General features: G+C 42.2%; 1 protein-coding gene across 2 annotated transcripts in view; it reads left to right on the top strand.

The window, feature by feature from the left end:
- PTP4A2 (protein tyrosine phosphatase 4A2) overlaps positions 1–13123 on the top strand; it is a 30510-nt gene extending 17387 nt beyond the window's left edge. For both annotated transcript variants that reach the window (XM_054999123.1, XM_054999124.1), the window contains exons 3-6: positions 2572–2664; positions 8299–8429; positions 10750–10824; positions 12837–13123. In XM_054999123.1, the coding sequence (XP_054855098.1) occupies positions 2572–2664; positions 8299–8429; positions 10750–10824; positions 12837–12945 (408 nt within the window). In that variant the 3' untranslated portion in view covers positions 12946–13123. The remainder of the gene's footprint in view (positions 1–2571; positions 2665–8298; positions 8430–10749; positions 10825–12836) is intronic.
- The last annotated feature ends 3559 nt before the right edge of the window (positions 13124–16682 follow it).

Here is a 16682-nt window from a genome sequence, read left to right as displayed (position 1 = left end):
ATGCAGGGAATAGCAGTCTGTAAAACTGCTGCAGTCTTATGAGATGGGAATCCTCTTTGTGGGTTTCAGTTCAAGCTCCCTCCCACCATTGCTTTAACAAACCATCCCATTTGCATGCTCTTTGAGCATAAATTTACTGAAGTTTCTTTCTCAAGCTGCTGAATTCTTTCCTGCTATGGTTTGATGTCAGTCCAAATGTCAGCTTTGCTTTCTCTTCAAATATATCATCATCTTTCACTTTGTCATCCCTCATTTCACTATGTGTTTTGCATATGTGGTGATGGAGAGTGCTCTCAAGTCATAGCTGACTTATGGCGGTCCCTGGTGGAGTTTTCAAGGCAAAAGACTAACAGAGGTGGTATGCCATTGCCTGCCTCTGCAACCCTGGTCTTTGTTGGAGGTCTCCCATCCAATTACTAACCAAGGCTGACCTTGCTTAGCTTCTGAGATGTGACAAATTTCACATGGATTCCTGCATAATTGTGATCTTAACCAGATTAATCTCTAGACATCAGGGATGTCAAAATCTAGGCAGGCACCCTCAAAATTAATAAATTATGTCTCCAGATTATCTCCTGACTGATACCTTGGAATTCTTTTCATATCTAAGGATGTTATATACTTGAACCCTAGGGGGTACATTACTTCCCTCCAGTTCCATTTCTCTCAGCCTTAGTTTCTACACTTACACATCTGCCTCTATTCTTGCCTTTTCTAGTTCATTTTCTGTTTCCTCCTTTTAAGCCACTAATTTGACTAACTCTGATTCTCATTCCTTTCCTCTTTTCTTTCACTTTCTATTTTGACTATTTCTATTTCTTGTTCCTTTTCTCTTTCATGTTCTTCCCCTGCTAGTTTGGCTAATCCTAATTCTTTTTATTTATTTTAGCCATTTCAATTCTTTCCTTGATTCTCCACCTTTTAAAGGTATCTGGTTCTCTCTCCACTGTTACTATTCATTGCACCAGCACCTCCATCTTTCTCTGTAGGCTTCATTTTCTTTTGGATTTTTGGCAACAACTCTTTATGCTTTACCTGTCTCTTTTCTCAGGCGTGTTAAACCTTTTAGCCACATCTGTCTTAATTATCTGGTGTTTTGTATTGCAGCTCCTCTTTACTCTTTACTTTCACTGTTTTCCTCAGGAGGGCAAATCCCGTTTTTTAATAGATCACTCCACTTTTTCTTTTTCCTTTCCTTAAACTCTCTGTGATTGTCTCAGAAAGCACCTTCTTACATTTACCTTGACTCCGCAACCCACTAATTTCCTTTTCCCATACACAAAAGCATCAACAAGTGCGCATGTACAGTTACAGGTGTTTTCTGCTTCGACTCAAGCTTGTCACTTCAAGAATGCCTATAAACTAAGGTTAGTATCCCACCTCTGAAGCACCACTCTTTGTGACCCCTTACATACTGCCTGTCATCATAAACCTCTCTCCACAGGTTCAGGGATGCCGGCAGATAAAGGCATCACAATTCAGCACCTGTCCCATCTCTGTTTAATAGGTAGAGATCCCTGACTCCTTACAAACATCAGTAGTCGGGGCAGCCTAGTTCCCTTCATTAGCCACCCCTTACCTAACGATTATACTGGGGTATTAGAGTTAGGGAAGTTGATACTACTTTGCCTTATACACTGCCATTGTTTAGTTAATTATATTTATATACTGGCTGTGGCAAACAACGGTTTGTATATGTAGGTTTGTATGTGTAGGACACTAGGTATGCAGTCAGCAGGGTTTAAACAGAGTAGAGTTAATCTTTATTTAGAATGTTAACAACATACAAGTGATTCAAACATAACGATACATTGTTCTCAAGATTTGACCTTTTGATTCCAGACTATCCTTATGGTATGCTCCTCAGCTAGATCTAATTCAGGTTGCTTTTCACATAAGCTAAAAAATCTGGCTTCTCCTGACTAACAGCTCTCTTTCTTCGGTTCATACTGGTCCCAACTGCCAGTTTCCCGACGTTCAGTTAACTCCCATTGGCTGTTCTTAGGGCGGGGTGGTGGTGGAGGTGGTGGTGGATCTGCTAGTTGCACTTCTGCACCAGCATGGTTTTCAGAAAGAGGCAGTGCCTTAATTTGCTGCTGGAGGAAAAGTGGAATACTTTAAATTCTCCTGCAGGCCACTGACCATTAATTATGGGTGAAGTCGAATTTGAAGGCTTACCTGCTCCCATAGGCAGCTGCCTATCTCTGAAATCATGTTTTGAGGCCCTGCAGTGAATGCTCCTGTATTCCAGGGTTTTGTGGACAGACCCTCTGTGTGGTGGCATTCCCAATTATGGGATAACTTCCCCAGAGGCATGTGTTTGGCTACAACTCTTCTTCTAGATGTTGTGCCAAAACATTTTTATTCTGACAGCATTGGCATGTTTTCAGTGCTCATTGCTTGTTTAATCAGCGCTCCTGTCCATATTTTAATACAGGGTGTATACTGTGCTTCCATTCAATGTTACGCTTACTTTATCTTTTCTTGTGAGCTGTGCTTTGAGGACCCTTTCTAAGTAGGAAGGCGGGATATAAATATAATTTTAATTTTTGCTGTTATTTGTTCTCAAAGGAGTTGAAGAAATATGGAGTGACAACCTTGGTGCGGGTCTGTGATGCTACGTATGATAAAGCACCTGTTGAAAAGGAAGGAATCCAAGTTCTAGTGAGTACTTTTTCAGGCTATGAGTGGAAAATACTATGAAGGACACAATGTGTTTGTCTTTTACTCTAATTGGTGTTCTTGTTTCATAATGAGATGGCACCTAGAGGGCTGATCTGAAGCTGTGGACTGATGAAGCACCTGTGCAGGATTGACTCTGCTTCTAATTTATTGAACAGCCTAAGCAAGTAGGATTTTGAAGTTAAGAGACTGTGGAATGAAAGTTGTAGCTGAATCCCTGGAGAGGCACAAGTCCCAAAGATGGTGCATTTTTTAAGATGGGATTTTGTCTGTGTTGAGGTCACTAGATGAGTTTTTCCCAACCATCATCCTCTCTGCTCACCCTGGCAGTAGCTCTTTAAGATAGTGTATTCCCATGGGGGTGTGTGTACATAGATGGCTGCCATAGACTTGCAGCTGTTTTTTTCTGGCTGGAAATAATAAATAAAGCCACCCCAATTGCTGGTCCCTCAGAGTGATAAGAGAGAGGAAATTTTGCTGGGGAACAGGTCAATGGTAGATAAGAAGGGTATGTGCTGGTTGCCACCAGGATGATTTCTTAACGTCAACTGCTGTTTAGCCAGGTGAGCAAATATATAGCGGAGCTGAGCTGTGTCATGGCTAGAACAGAAAACAAGTTTTCTGCTATATGAAACTAACCATTTATTTACAGGATCCAGACAAGAGGAGCAGTACAGTGGAGCACCTTAGTTTTTTCCTTCCCTTACGTGGTTAAATATTAGGGTGGGAAAAAATCTTTTGAGCTCTGGAAAACAAAAATATTCATCATAGTGTTAAAACATTTCGATAGATACAATATGACTTTACTAATAGAGGTGAGTGTGGGGTGGGGTAGAGGTGGCTGTCTGTCCTTCTGTCCCAACAGATGGTAAAACAGGGTAGCAGAATTGGATATTGCCTGTTTGAACTGGTAGTGTTGGTAAACAAACATGTGCAATAAAGAGATTAAAGGCTGGAGAAAGCCAAGGGGGTGGGGGTGGATAATACAGGCATCAGAGTTGACACCAGCTGTTGCATCTTTGCAGGTTCATGTGGCTGCTCTTAAAAATAGCTCTTTCGGAATAGCCTGCATTGCTTGAGGTAACATGCAGGACATAGAAGACTGAATTCTCTTCTTATGCCCAACAGCATCAACAGGAGCTTTGCATGTGCTTGGTTTAGGAGCCAGGATTGGTCCAAATTGTGTGTAAAGCATTGGCTAGTGCTGAGCAGTTGCAAGTTTACAAGCAGAGTTATAGCAACAATAGCAGCTTCTTGCCTTCTGGAATGGTGTAAAGGTGGTTCGTCTCAAGAGCTGGTCTTTTGGGCTGCCATAGTCCCAGCAGGCTTATGAAAAGAAATGGGGAGCACTTGGTGCCTTACTGAATGGCCAGGCGTGACCAAACTGTGCTGAATTTATGCTAGGGGGGACGTTTTAAATGGCAGTTGCTGAATGTGGGATTTTTCATACTTCTTTTTATCTGAGGTTTGGAGTTCCACATGGGGCTGGCATCTGTTCCAGTAAGCTGCAGCAGCAGACTTGTGTAGCTAGCAGCCTGTGAAAAAAGGCAGAGCTTCGTAGCGTGTACTGGTGGTCTTATTGTAGTGCTCAAGTTCTATTCTGGGAACTGTGATCAACGGATGACAGCCTCGTGCTGATAATGGGGCCTGCTGAATGGCTTGTGGAAGAGGTGTGTTGCTGCTGCCTTTTAGCTCCTAGAATTACAACTAATATCCAGGCAACAGGGATCAGTTCCCCTGGAGAAAATGGCTTCTTTGAAGAGTGGTCTTTCCTGCATGATAATCCTGTGAACTTCCCTCCCCATGCTCTACCGCCCAAATCTCCAGGAATCTCCCAACATGGAGTTTGCAACCCTACTTTTAGCCCATGATGGCTTCTGTTGGACAGCTCATGGGGAGATTCACTTCCCCTGTTTCCTATCATCCCCTTTTCTATGACCTTGGCTCCTCAAATTCTTTCACTGTGAACTAGCGCCTCCTTTTGTTTTAAAGAGTTCTTTTTCCTGAAACTTCTGCTCAAAATTCCTATGCTGTTGCTGTAGCTTTCTGTCTTGAAATCCTTCTTTTTCATACTTTCCTTGGTTGAACCTACCAAAATTAATCTTAAGCACACAATGTTTACTTATTTGTTTCTTGTTAAACACTCACCCTTTCCTCAGTCTCTCGCTATTGAACTTATAGACAGCAAGTTCCTTGGGGCAGGGACTTGCTTTTTCCATTTTGCTTACCTTTGTAGTACATTTTTATCCCACCCTTTCTCAAAGGGACTTAGGGCAGCATGCATGGCGCTTTGTATTATCCCCACAGAAACCCTGTGAGGTAGGTTAGGGTTGAAAGAGAATGACTGGCTTAAGTCATCCAGCATGTTTCACAATTGCATGGGAGTTTGAACCTGGGCCTCTCAGGTCCTAGTCCGACACACTAACCATTCTACCGCTCTGGCTTTCTTTGAGGTGGATTGATGTTGCACAGTGGGGGAAAGAGCCATATCGAAAGTTTGACTTGGATAGTACAATACAGCTGCCCTTCATTATCCAAATCCACAATTATTTATACCCTGCCTTTCTCATTAGTGAGGACCCAAAGAGCTTTATATCCTTCTCCTTTCCTCCATTTAATCCTCACAACAATCCTGTGAGGTAGGTTAGGCTGAGAGCGTGTGACTGGCCCAAGGTCACCCGTTAAGCTTCCATGGCAGAATGGGGATTCATATGTGGGTCTCCCAGGTCTTTGTTTGACACTGTAACTACTATACTACACTGAACTTCCTTTATAGTGAGGAGTTCTGTTACTTCCATAATTACTGCCTTTCTTGCAATGGGTCATGTCAGAGTAGCAGGAACTGAGTTGCTGAATTTTGTGTGCAAGGAACCAAATCATGTTGACAGGAAGACCTCCAACTATAGTCATGTGTAGGAAAGAGAACTGCTAACAAGGGAAGATTCACTGGCTTTGAGAACACTCTCCCCCCCCCCCCCAGGTTTTTGCTTAAAGCAAATTTCACTGACTTGATACATTTTGGCAATTTAAATTACAGTGGTACGAAGTAACAACATCAAAGTTTAACACACATCCCCCAGTAGCAGAATCAACCAACAAAAACGAAATCACCATCTGACTTGTCCATTGGGCAGCTGCTGTATCATAGTGGTTAAGTAGTTGGGTTGTGAATCAGCACTTTGCTGGTTCGACTCCCTCTACTGCCATGAGCTCTGCAGGTGGCCTTGCTTGATGCTCCTCTCAGCCCAGCTCCCCAGCTGTATTGTGGGGTTAATAACAGTACTGACTTTGTTCACTGCTCTGAGTGGGCCCTAATCGGATCAGAAGGTTGGTATACAAACTGGTATAAGCAGTTTGGTGAAGTGGTTAAGGGCGTGGGACTCTAATCTGGAGAACCGGGTTTGATTCCTCACTTCTCCACTTGAAGCCAGCTGGGTGACCTTGGGTCAGTCACAGCTTTTAGGAGCTCTCTCAACCCCACCCACCTCACAGGGTGATTGTTGTTGTGGGGATAATGATAACATACTTTGTAAACTGCTCTGAGTGGGTGTTAAGTCATCCTGAAGGGTTGTATAGAAATTGAATGTTGTTGTTGTTTTATGTTGTTGTTACTCTGTTTTTCTTGTCGTCCAACTGCCAATGTTAAGGAAGCTTTGCACACAGATTTTGCTGTTCCGATTTGCATAGCCCGTTGATCTTGTTCATTCCAGATCATAGTGAAGTTCTGAGGTGGGACTCATGAAGATGGAGTGCGATAATTTTGAGACAAACAATGGTAGCTCATGTTCACGGTGATTAATAATAACTGGCTGGAATCTGCCATTATCACACTTTTTCATGAGGCTCTGGTAGCTAGGGCATTGATGTAATTGGATTGCTAATCTGGCTAATTAAGGAGAGCTCTAAATGGATTAAAAAGATAAAAATAAAACACATAGATGATGTCACAGATTACAGTTTCCGTAAAATTAAAAAATTACTTACGAGATTTAAAATAGCTTCATTCTCTTTTTAAAGTTAAATAGCGTGGGGCCTTAAGAGCTGTACTAAAATCACTAGAAGCTTGTCTGAATAGCAGTGCTTTAAACAATTGCTGTCTAAAAAAATTTAACTTAAAATGTTGTTGGCCTTTATAAGGAGAAAACTGTTGTTCATTTGACTACTAGTTCCTGTGCAGTCTGCTCATCGGTGGTAGGCTAAGTGTAAGTCCTTTTAAAAAAATAATCAAATGCTGTCTGTTTCATGGTTCACCACGTTTATATATAATACCCATTCTAATCTTTTTGGCACCAGCTATCTTGAAAAATGTGTGCAGGGTTCCTTTCACGCATTCATCCTCATTTAAAATTTCACAGGTGTTGCAAATGTCAAGTTTAAGTTTTTTCTAAACTGATACAACAAGTTGTATCCTGTCTTATCCAGTGAGCTTGGAGTTACACACAGGGGTCACCTCATTTGAACTTCAGAATAAGGAAGTAAACTGGCCTCCTGGAATTTAAATCAGAGGGGTGCAGTAGCAATGTGTTGGTCTAGGATGTGAAAGACTTAGGACTGAATCCTCTCTTTCCCGTGAAACTCTGGAAAACTAGACAAGTCATTTTCTCTCGGTCTACTTTACTAAGAGGTCATTGGGTGGATAAATAGATTGAGTTGCAAGTCGCCACTTTCTTTGGAGTGCATGGTAATGCTTCGGTTTTGCTGCTGCCTGAAACATTTTACAAGTAATTTAAAGGTAATTGCACTTACAATCTACCAGTTGAGATGAGTTTGATTCTCCCTCCATTCTGCTTCATGAAGAGTTTTGAGTAGTTAAGAACATCATAGGAGCCCTGCTGGATCAGACCAGTGGTCCGTCTAGTCCACTGGCCAAGCAGTTGCTTTGGGGGGTCAACAACAGGGCATAGAGACTGAGGCCCTCCCCTGAAGTTGCCTCCTGGCAGTGGTATTCAGAGCCTCACTGCCTCTGAATGTGGTGGAGTCACCGCAGTCACCAAGGCTGGTAGCCGCTAATAAATTTATCCTCCATGCCTCTGTCTAATCCCCTTTTAAAGCTGTCTGTGCCTGTGGCCATCACTACATCCTCTGGCAGAGGATTCCACATCTTAGTTCAGATAGAACTATCTTGCCAGACATTGCTGATAAGATACAAATTAATTATTAAGATTGGTAATGGTATTTTATAGAAGTAGGTTTGGTTTTCCTCCTAGATCCATGTGTTTGGACTGAATGGCTTCCATAAATCAGAATAACAATGTTATACTTCCACCTTACTGGTTTAATTCACCTGCTCATGTTCCACTGAGTTTATTTGAAAATTTAACTGCCACCTGAGTGATAAATATAATTGTCGCCTAAGGCAGTTTAAAATAAAATGCATTAAAATCAACATTAAAACAATAGGTTGAAGCTGCAGGCTGTAAATATCTTATATTTCTTCAGACTTACTTCAGACTTAACATTTCTTCAGTAATTCTTCAGAATTACTGAAAAACAGAGATAATATTTTCCTATTTTTGTATCATTCTCCCCGTCCCAAATGTCTATGTAGTAATGGCATAAACTGATTTGCTGGTAGAATTTTTTTAGTGGGAATAACTCTTGCTCTGTCCTTCATAGGACTGGCCATTTGATGATGGAGCACCGCCCCCCAGCGAGATTGTGGATGACTGGCTCAACCTGTTGAAAACCAAATTTCGTGAGGAACCTGGCTGCTGTGTTGCTGTACATTGTGTTGCAGGGCTGGGAAGGTAAGTGCCCTGTTTTGGTTGAGGAGATAATTTCACGTTTTTCATCTGGTTTGTTTTCTCTAAATCTGCCAACCTGGCAGTGCCAGTTGTGTAATGACACTTGCCTGTCTACTAGAAAGTAGATCGACAGTTGTGTATATCAGCCCCAGAGCTGCTGCAAGACCTGTTAACTGGCCTGCTAACTGAAATCAGTTCAAAAATTGAGAACCAGTCATGAAAAGCCTGACGACTTTAATCAATTTGTACTGGATCTGGTATCAGTCCCCTGCTATATTTAGTAAGCTTTGCAATGTAGTTATGATCAACTGACTCAAACTTCAGGATGATGATGATGATGTATTAAATTTATAGTCCGCCCTCCCCGCAAATGGGTTTAAAACGGGATGAATGTTGAACATAGTACGTTATCCATTTAAGCAGTGGAGTTTTTGAACCTACAGGCCCCTTTAGGCTTCTGACGTGTGGTGGTGGGCACAACCACAAAACGGCTGCCTTGGGAGGTGGAACCGACCCTTCTGCAGATGTCATCCTGAAAATGGGCAAAATCACTTTAAGAAACAGCCTGTCAGGAAAGCTCGCAGAACTAAATTATTCAGGAAGGTTTTGTTACATAGGTATAGGGCTGTTTTGTAAGAAAATGGTTCAAAGTGGTGCTGCAATAAAGGGATAGGGACTGTTTCAACATTGTTTAAGGTCTATGTCAGATTTCTGCTTGTTTTTCAGTTTCTGCAGATCTGTACTATATTGTATTGTTGATTGTTTTGAATTACACTGTATAATCTGTCTTGAGTCTCAGTGAGAAAGGCAGATTGTAACATAAATAAAATAAACTACAAAATGTCAGGGAATGAGATTGCGCATAATTTTAATAACTCTCTAACATTTCAGACAGGATGCCCTTGCTTAACAGGATGCCCTTTAAATTGAAAATACTATTTTAAAATATTTTCTTGCAGTGTTTACCTTCATTCCCACAGTGCAGATCCTTTTGCTGTGGGGGCAGCAGCTGCTAAAGCAATGTTTTTTTTAAAAAATCCCTGCTGGACAAAAGCCCCACGTGGCTCCACCCACTTTCTAAAAACAATCAGCGGGTGCCATATCACCTATGGGTGACACATTGGGGAGCCCCACTTTTTCAGCACATACTGAAATGTGAACTGGGAATTCTAATCCACACTATTGCTGTGAGCGTGGAGCCTGTGGGGCAAATGGTGGTTCTGTGTTGATTTACATAGAATTAAAAAATGGTTGTGGAGTTGGGATAAGACAAAATCTTTAATGTGTCATTTAAGTGTGTCATTTAATGGTCATGACGTGGGCAGGATTAGATAAATTTTCCATTGTTTTTCTTTTATTGTGTTCTTATGTTTTGTATTCGCCTGTAATGGGATTGGGCAACTGTACGAGGAACAGGCCTGTCTGTGGTTTATAAGCATGACTAAATGGAACCTCCTGTTTAGGGATGGTGCACCATTGAATACTACTTGCTTGAGGTGAGGGGAGTAGCAGTGGGTTGGGGGCTATTTTGGCCTTGCCTTGCTTGTGGCTAATGTGTTCAGATTATAAGAAACCTAAATATTTACAAAGACTGCAGGTGGCATTTTAGCCCTTCCTCTCTCATGCAAGATGGGAGTAACATTGCTAAGATGATGCCTCCTAGCATAGGTGTACCATCTGAGTGTGGCTTTGTCTTCAAAAGTGGCATTAATCATGTGGAAATGTAAAACCATTACTCAGCTAAAATTTATGATTAAATCAGTGAAGGCTTAATTAATTGGGTGATGGCCCCACTTGCAATAGATGCGGGGGAAGAAGAGCCCAGAGGCTCGACAAGCTGGTTGGAGAGGATGAGCAGGCTAAAAGTAACTTACTGGCTAGCTGTTGAGGAGCTGGAGAGCAGAGGAGTGTGATTGTGAGTGTCTGCAGTAGTAAATGCACAAAGGCCGAGGTGTGCAACCTCCTGTATTGCACCAACATGGGAGGCTGAGCCTGGTTCTGCCTCCTTGTCCAGACATGCTTCCAGGTGGGGCTTCAGGAAGAGCTTGTATCTCACTTAAGTGGCTGACACAACTGCCGATGGGCTAACTTCTACTACACTTCTCAGTGAGATGCTAATGTGCAAAATACAGCATTGCTGCTCCATGCTGTGCACATGGAAAGCTATTGATCTGGCACCACACACGGCTAGCGGCAGTGGACGAAGCAAGCCAATGTTGTTCTCTAGACAAAAGAATCCAGGGCTGACATTTGCAAAGACTGGATCTGTGTTTTTGAGAGTTCACCGGACTTGATTTAAATTGGTGCTGGCTTTTCTTTCCAGAGCTCCTGTTCTGGTTGCCCTCGCTCTCATTGAATGTGGAATGAAGTACGAGGATGCTGTGCAGTTTATAAGGCAGTAAGTGAAGGGGATTGGTCCTTCTCCCAGCATGCTACCCTTCTCCTCTCTTTTTCTATAGACTTCTCTTAATTGAGTATCTCCCACTGTGATGAGTCTGGCTAGCTGCTTATGTTTCCTCATAACCTTGTTGGGCTGTCATGGATGCCTAGGATGATAGAGTAAGCCTGGCTTACGACTTGCTTGTGAGAGATAGAAGCCACCCCAAGCATGCTCTAGTCTAGAGAGAATGGAAGAACTTCCTTTTTTTTTTTTTTTTTGGCCTTATTGGGAATTTGCCACGTTCCTTCTGAATCAAAAGTACATGTGGCCTCTCTGTGGTAATTCATTCCTAATAATCTGTGTGGCTGCTCCACACTTGCTCAGCTGTGTTTTTAGCAGAAGATGCGGGCTACAACCTGCTTTTTATTTTTTAATCTCCTTGGATACTTTACTCCATCTCCTTCAGAGTGGTCACGTTTGCTTCCACGTATTGTTTACTTGTAAAATCCTGCCTGTCCTCAAAGAAGTGCAACTTTATGCATCCGCTCTCTAGAAGTAGGCCAGGCTGAGAGTGACTGTTCTCTCAGGTTACCCTGTGAGTTTCGATGCTGAGCAGGGATTTGATCTTTGAACTCCCAGCTCCATCTCTGTCTCTTGCAACGTGTTCTGCAGGCCGAGAGGAGAGTGGCCATCTATATACGTTTCTCTGCCTTGGATGATTAGAAGGTGGGAGTAAGGATGTAAAACGTTCAGAAACTTTAAAGTCCACGGGGAAAGGTTGCTCCTCTTTTTTGTGGGGAGAGAAAATAGAAATTTGTGATAGGGGAGGGAAATGAAACAATGCATAACTTACCAAGCCTGAATTTTATTTTACTACTTCAATAACACATAAAACATGTTTATAAATTAATATATACAATTAAACGATTTGAGGCACATTTCTGAACTTCTGCTTTAGTTTTCTACAAACAAAATTTCAAATAAACCCAGTTGGAAGGTTTAATCCTTACTACAGTAATAAGAGCAGAACAAAAATGGCTTTTACGAATGAACAAGGGTGCTTTTAGCTGGGTTCTGACCTCTCTTCTTCGGTGGTACAGAAGGTACCACAAAGTTTCTCCTTCCTATGGTGCAGCATGAACAAGGTCATAGGACCCAGTGCTGCAGCTCCTTCCACACCAGTGTGAACCCAATTTTCCTATGGCTGACCCTAGCAGGTGAAGGACCCTACAGTGTTGGCTCCTTTTATGTGGTCTAGGCCGATTCCTCTTACCCCAGTAGCACCAGAAGGAATAGGGCTGCCGTAACTGTCATGTTGCCAGTGTAACATAGTAGTGGTTTTACGGCTTGCAAGCCTCAGTTATAACCTGTAGGTCCCTTTGAGTGCCTTAATCTTGCTCAGTTTGAATTCTGCCTTCCCTCAGTGGTGGACAAGATAGGAAGCCTGGTGTTAGCTGTATAGCAGCTAGGACTAGCAGCAACCATACAAACATATATAAAAGTCACATTTGTAATCCCCCTTGAGTTCTAATGAGAAAGGTGAACTATAAATAGCGTAAATAAATTTTTGGAATGTTTTTATTAACTTCACGTATAGCTTGCTTTTCTCCCAAGTGGGGAGGACACAGAGTGCCTTATGTCATTCTTCATTTTATTCTCATAACTACCCTTTAAGGTAGATTAGGCTGATGTGACTGGTTACCCATTGAGCTTCCATGGCAGAGTGGTGATTTGAACCTGAGTCTTCCAGCTCCTAGTCAGACACTCTAGCCAATACACCACACTAGCTCTGAGGAATGTGCTCAGTATTTGCCCAGCCGCCTTGGTTCAGCAGAGGAACTCCCAAATGTAGACTGTAGCTAGAGATGGACAAGCTCCACCTAGCTTACTTTCATATCCTCATACTAATGCATGCTGGGAACTGAACTTCCTTTATCATTGACATGGATGATGGAAGGAGGTAGGGGCTAAAGCCAGTGAGTCCTAACTGCACCACCGGATCTAAAACCTTGGCTGGTCTTCTGTTTCAGGAAGAGGAGGGGAGCTTTCAATTCCAAACAGCTGCTTTATCTTGAGAAATACCGACCGAAGATGCGATTACGCTTCAGAGATGCCAACGGCCACTGCATTGTGCAGTAAGGGGGAGGCCCTCCATGAAGTCATCTTGATGCTATCATGGCTGTCTTTCTGGACTCGTGGAACCTGAAAATGTAATTCTCGAATTGAATGACATCCTCGCCATGGCAGTGGAGTTGGTGCTCCTCAGCTGTTGTCCTAATGATGATGATTGTGATAAAAAATAAAATTAAACAAAACATTTCAGTGAAGGATTGTCTTCTCATGTCGCAGTCTGATCATCTGCCAAGAGAGAAAGAGTTCCTTGAACCTTCTGTATTTTTAACTTTTTGGAGGAAAAAACCTAATAAAATTTTATGTCTCAAGAAAAATGAGAGTTTCAGGGTTGTGCAGAAATCATAATCTTGGAATGAAATGTCGTCCCTCAGTTAGGCCTTGGTGTGGGGATTTCTTTTTGTTTTTAAATGGGCGTTTTCCCTCATGCTGGCAGGCAGACTTGAATTGGTGTCTTTGTAGCTTTATGTGAACAGTCAGCAGCCTTAAGCTCAATTGGATGCTTTTAGAAGTAGTGCAGTTTGTATGTCCAGTTTGCAGCAGACAGGATGTTCGTGGTAGTTAGGTCCTTTATCTCAACTGGACGATACTTTAAAGCATTGCTCAGTTTACAGGCAAGCACCTGGACATTAGAGATGAGGGTAAGACAACTGTGACTCATTGATGCGCTTCCCAACATTCTGAGGGTCCATACACTTGTTTAAAACTTCTAGCCCCTATGATTGGTAGGCTTCCATATTATATGATGGCAGATTTTTGTGGCTGTCATGTTTCCTCAGTGCTGAAATGCTATAAATGCACTGCTCCAATGAACTTGGTCTGGAAGTTAACTTGCATCTTGGGCAGACAGGTATAGGAAGCTCTAGGCAGCTGTATTTTAAAGTGTCCAGGTAAGCAAGTTTCAAGTGGCTAGTCATGTTGGTCAGCAGTAGAACAGCAGGATTTGAGTGCAGTGGCATCTTGGAGATCGGCAAGATTTTCAGGGTATAAGCTTTAAAGAGTCAAAGGTCTCCAGAAGATCCCTTTCTGAAGAACAGAGCTTTTGAGTCCAAAGAGCTTATACCCTGAAAATCTTGTTGGTCTCTTAAGGTGCCACTACACTCAAATCCTGCAGATAAGCAAAAGTAGTTAAAATGGCTCCCCTGACCTACAAGCTGCTCTTGCTGTCTGGATGCCCTTTGCCTCTTTGAGTGGAATAAACTTGAATGAAGGCTATTTTGAATAGAGCTTTGGTTCTCACTTGGCATCTTTGGTCAATGCCTGTGGGTATTTTTCCCCAGACTGGCCTCATGTTCAATTCCTATTAGCCACTGATGGGCCTGGCCTCATCAGGTTCTTAAGAGAGATTTGCTAGTTATACACCACCAATGCCTCATGCTGTTCTTAGGGTATTTTTGTGTAGGAGGAAAGTCACAAGAATTCCATGTGGACCAACAAGATCAGCTTTTAGATTTTCAGCAGGTCTGCATTTGCGATTCCCACAAAAGCCCATTCCCTCTTTCAACTCTGAATGTTTGGAAATTAAGGATCAAGATTACTTTGCCCAGCAGACACATACAGATCGAAACATCAGTATAGGCATACCTTTCCATTATGGATTACTTATGTTTAAATTACAGCTAGTTGTGAAGGGTAGTGTGCCAATCAGTCCAGTTCTGGATGGTTTTTAACAGATTTAAGTGTAAAGTTGCAATTCCCTCTTGTCTAAAACATGGTATGTATTGGGGAAGTTGTGCTCTTGCTAAACACACAATTGGGGCAAGGACCACAGTTCTGAAAAAAAGGTGCTCATCTGGAAATGTGGTTCTAGATAGTCAATACTGAAGACACGAGATTGGTTCTTACCTCTCCTGCCCTTGCCTCATGTACAAATAAAGGCACAAATTGTTCTTGCAAGTAGATTCTCATTTCTACAAAATTTAGAATGTGTTGCTTTTGTTGCCAGAAGATACTTAACTATGGCTAAAACTTGCAGCTGAATGGAAACCTAGCCACAAACATTAAAAACTTTTTTTGAAAAATTACTTCTATGTATAAGTTTCTCTTCCCCTTCAGTTTTACTTTGTATCATAGTATTAGCTTGTGTTACAAACTTAACAGAACTGAGAAAGCAGGGCTGTTATAAATGCACAGGGGTGCACATTCTGTCATAGAGTAGAAATGTTAGAGCGTCACTGTTGGAGGGCTCACCAGGCACAATTTCTGGTTCAGCACTTGGAACACGGTGCAATAAAGTTCTTACCTGTATAAAATCTCCTTCCTGCTTCTCAATGAATTTGTTACAACCACAGTCAGTGTTGGTTTATATAAGGGCAGAAATATGAGAATTGCTTTAATGAATAGACCAGAAGCCCACCTGTCCTCCTTTTGCTGCTTTAGGAGGAAAAAGAACATATCAACAAATAGGTATGTGATTTGATTTCCATGTCTGGCCCAGTGAAGTAAGTGTTCTCATTGGATTTTGTGGCTATGGAGAAGAAAAAAGAAGGACTTGGGGGCAGCTGCAGGATCTGTTTCTCTGTCCCCTCTGGCCTCTTTTTAAAACTCCAGTCCCCCATAATTCTACCTAAAAAATGCAAAGAGCCATCCATGAATTCCCAATTCCCCTTCCTAATTGATCATGGCTCTTTTTCTGTGTTTTTAGAATACCAACAGCTAATCTATAAACGGGAAGCAATGCTACCTCTTGTATGGATTGGTAGTTGCCAGCCTGTTGTCAGCCCTTGGTTAGGGATGCATGCTCCTCGGGGTGAGGGCAACATTGTTTATCTGAATGAAGAATCAGATGCACCATTGTCCTCTTGTGCTTATTACAAGAAGCAGCTCCACATAGTTGTATCTACTCCCTCTCACCTGCCCAGCATATGGGTGCAACTTCAAGGCACAGTGGTATTTTGAGATCCAGCTCAGTTGTGAATTTGCAAAAAATGGATTGCAAAAGACCATCAGCTAAAGGATGGAGCAGTTTGGCTCTTATCCTGACTGCAAGTAGGCAGAGGTACAATATGTCAATTCATTAGGTTAGCAGCACTCTGATGTCCCCACTCCTAGTTCAGGGTTAAACTGCTGGTTCTCCTGCCTCAGATTAGTGCTGTCACTATGCTGGGACACAGAATACATCCATAATACTCTATAGCAGGTGACATGCAGTTACAAATTCCCTCTTCAGCTGCGATGGATTTTTTTTTGTGCCTTGTAAGTACTGTGTAGTGCAGTTATAGGTGTCCTTAACACATTCCCCACCCAGCAGTTTAAACTGTGTGGACTTTCCCCTTTTCAAAGGAATGCCACTCTTTCAACGGCAGCTTACCTCACCAAGCAATTCAAGTTTAGATGGAAGTGAAAGTTTTCCAGGTAGGGATAGGCTTGACTAAAGCTGCCTGTCTTTTCTGGAACTCAACAGGTGGAAAGCAAGATTGCCAAGGCATTGTGGACTTTCTGTGCTCTTTATTAAAACACCCTGCACTACAGCATTGGAAAGGCAAAAGCCCACTTCCCATATTTCACTGCATTGAGGACCTCACCATCTTTATCATATACAGACAATTGCATATAGACTTATTTTTAGATATTTGGAGACCCCTTATTGAACCTTTTTTCCTCCTTCCTCAAATATTTAATTTAAAAAATGGCTTTGTGGAGTTGTACCCATATGCTGGCACTAGAGCAGGCATGGGCAATTATTTTAGCCTGATGGTTGCATCCAGGTGCTGCATGCTTTTGAGGGTGCAGAGCTGGCAGCTCTT

This window comes from Eublepharis macularius, chromosome 15 (assembly GCF_028583425.1).
Source record: "Eublepharis macularius isolate TG4126 chromosome 15, MPM_Emac_v1.0, whole genome shotgun sequence".
Classification (NCBI taxonomy): domain Eukaryota; kingdom Metazoa; phylum Chordata; class Lepidosauria; order Squamata; family Eublepharidae; genus Eublepharis; species Eublepharis macularius.
This window is presented reverse-complemented; position numbering and strand designations above follow the sequence as displayed.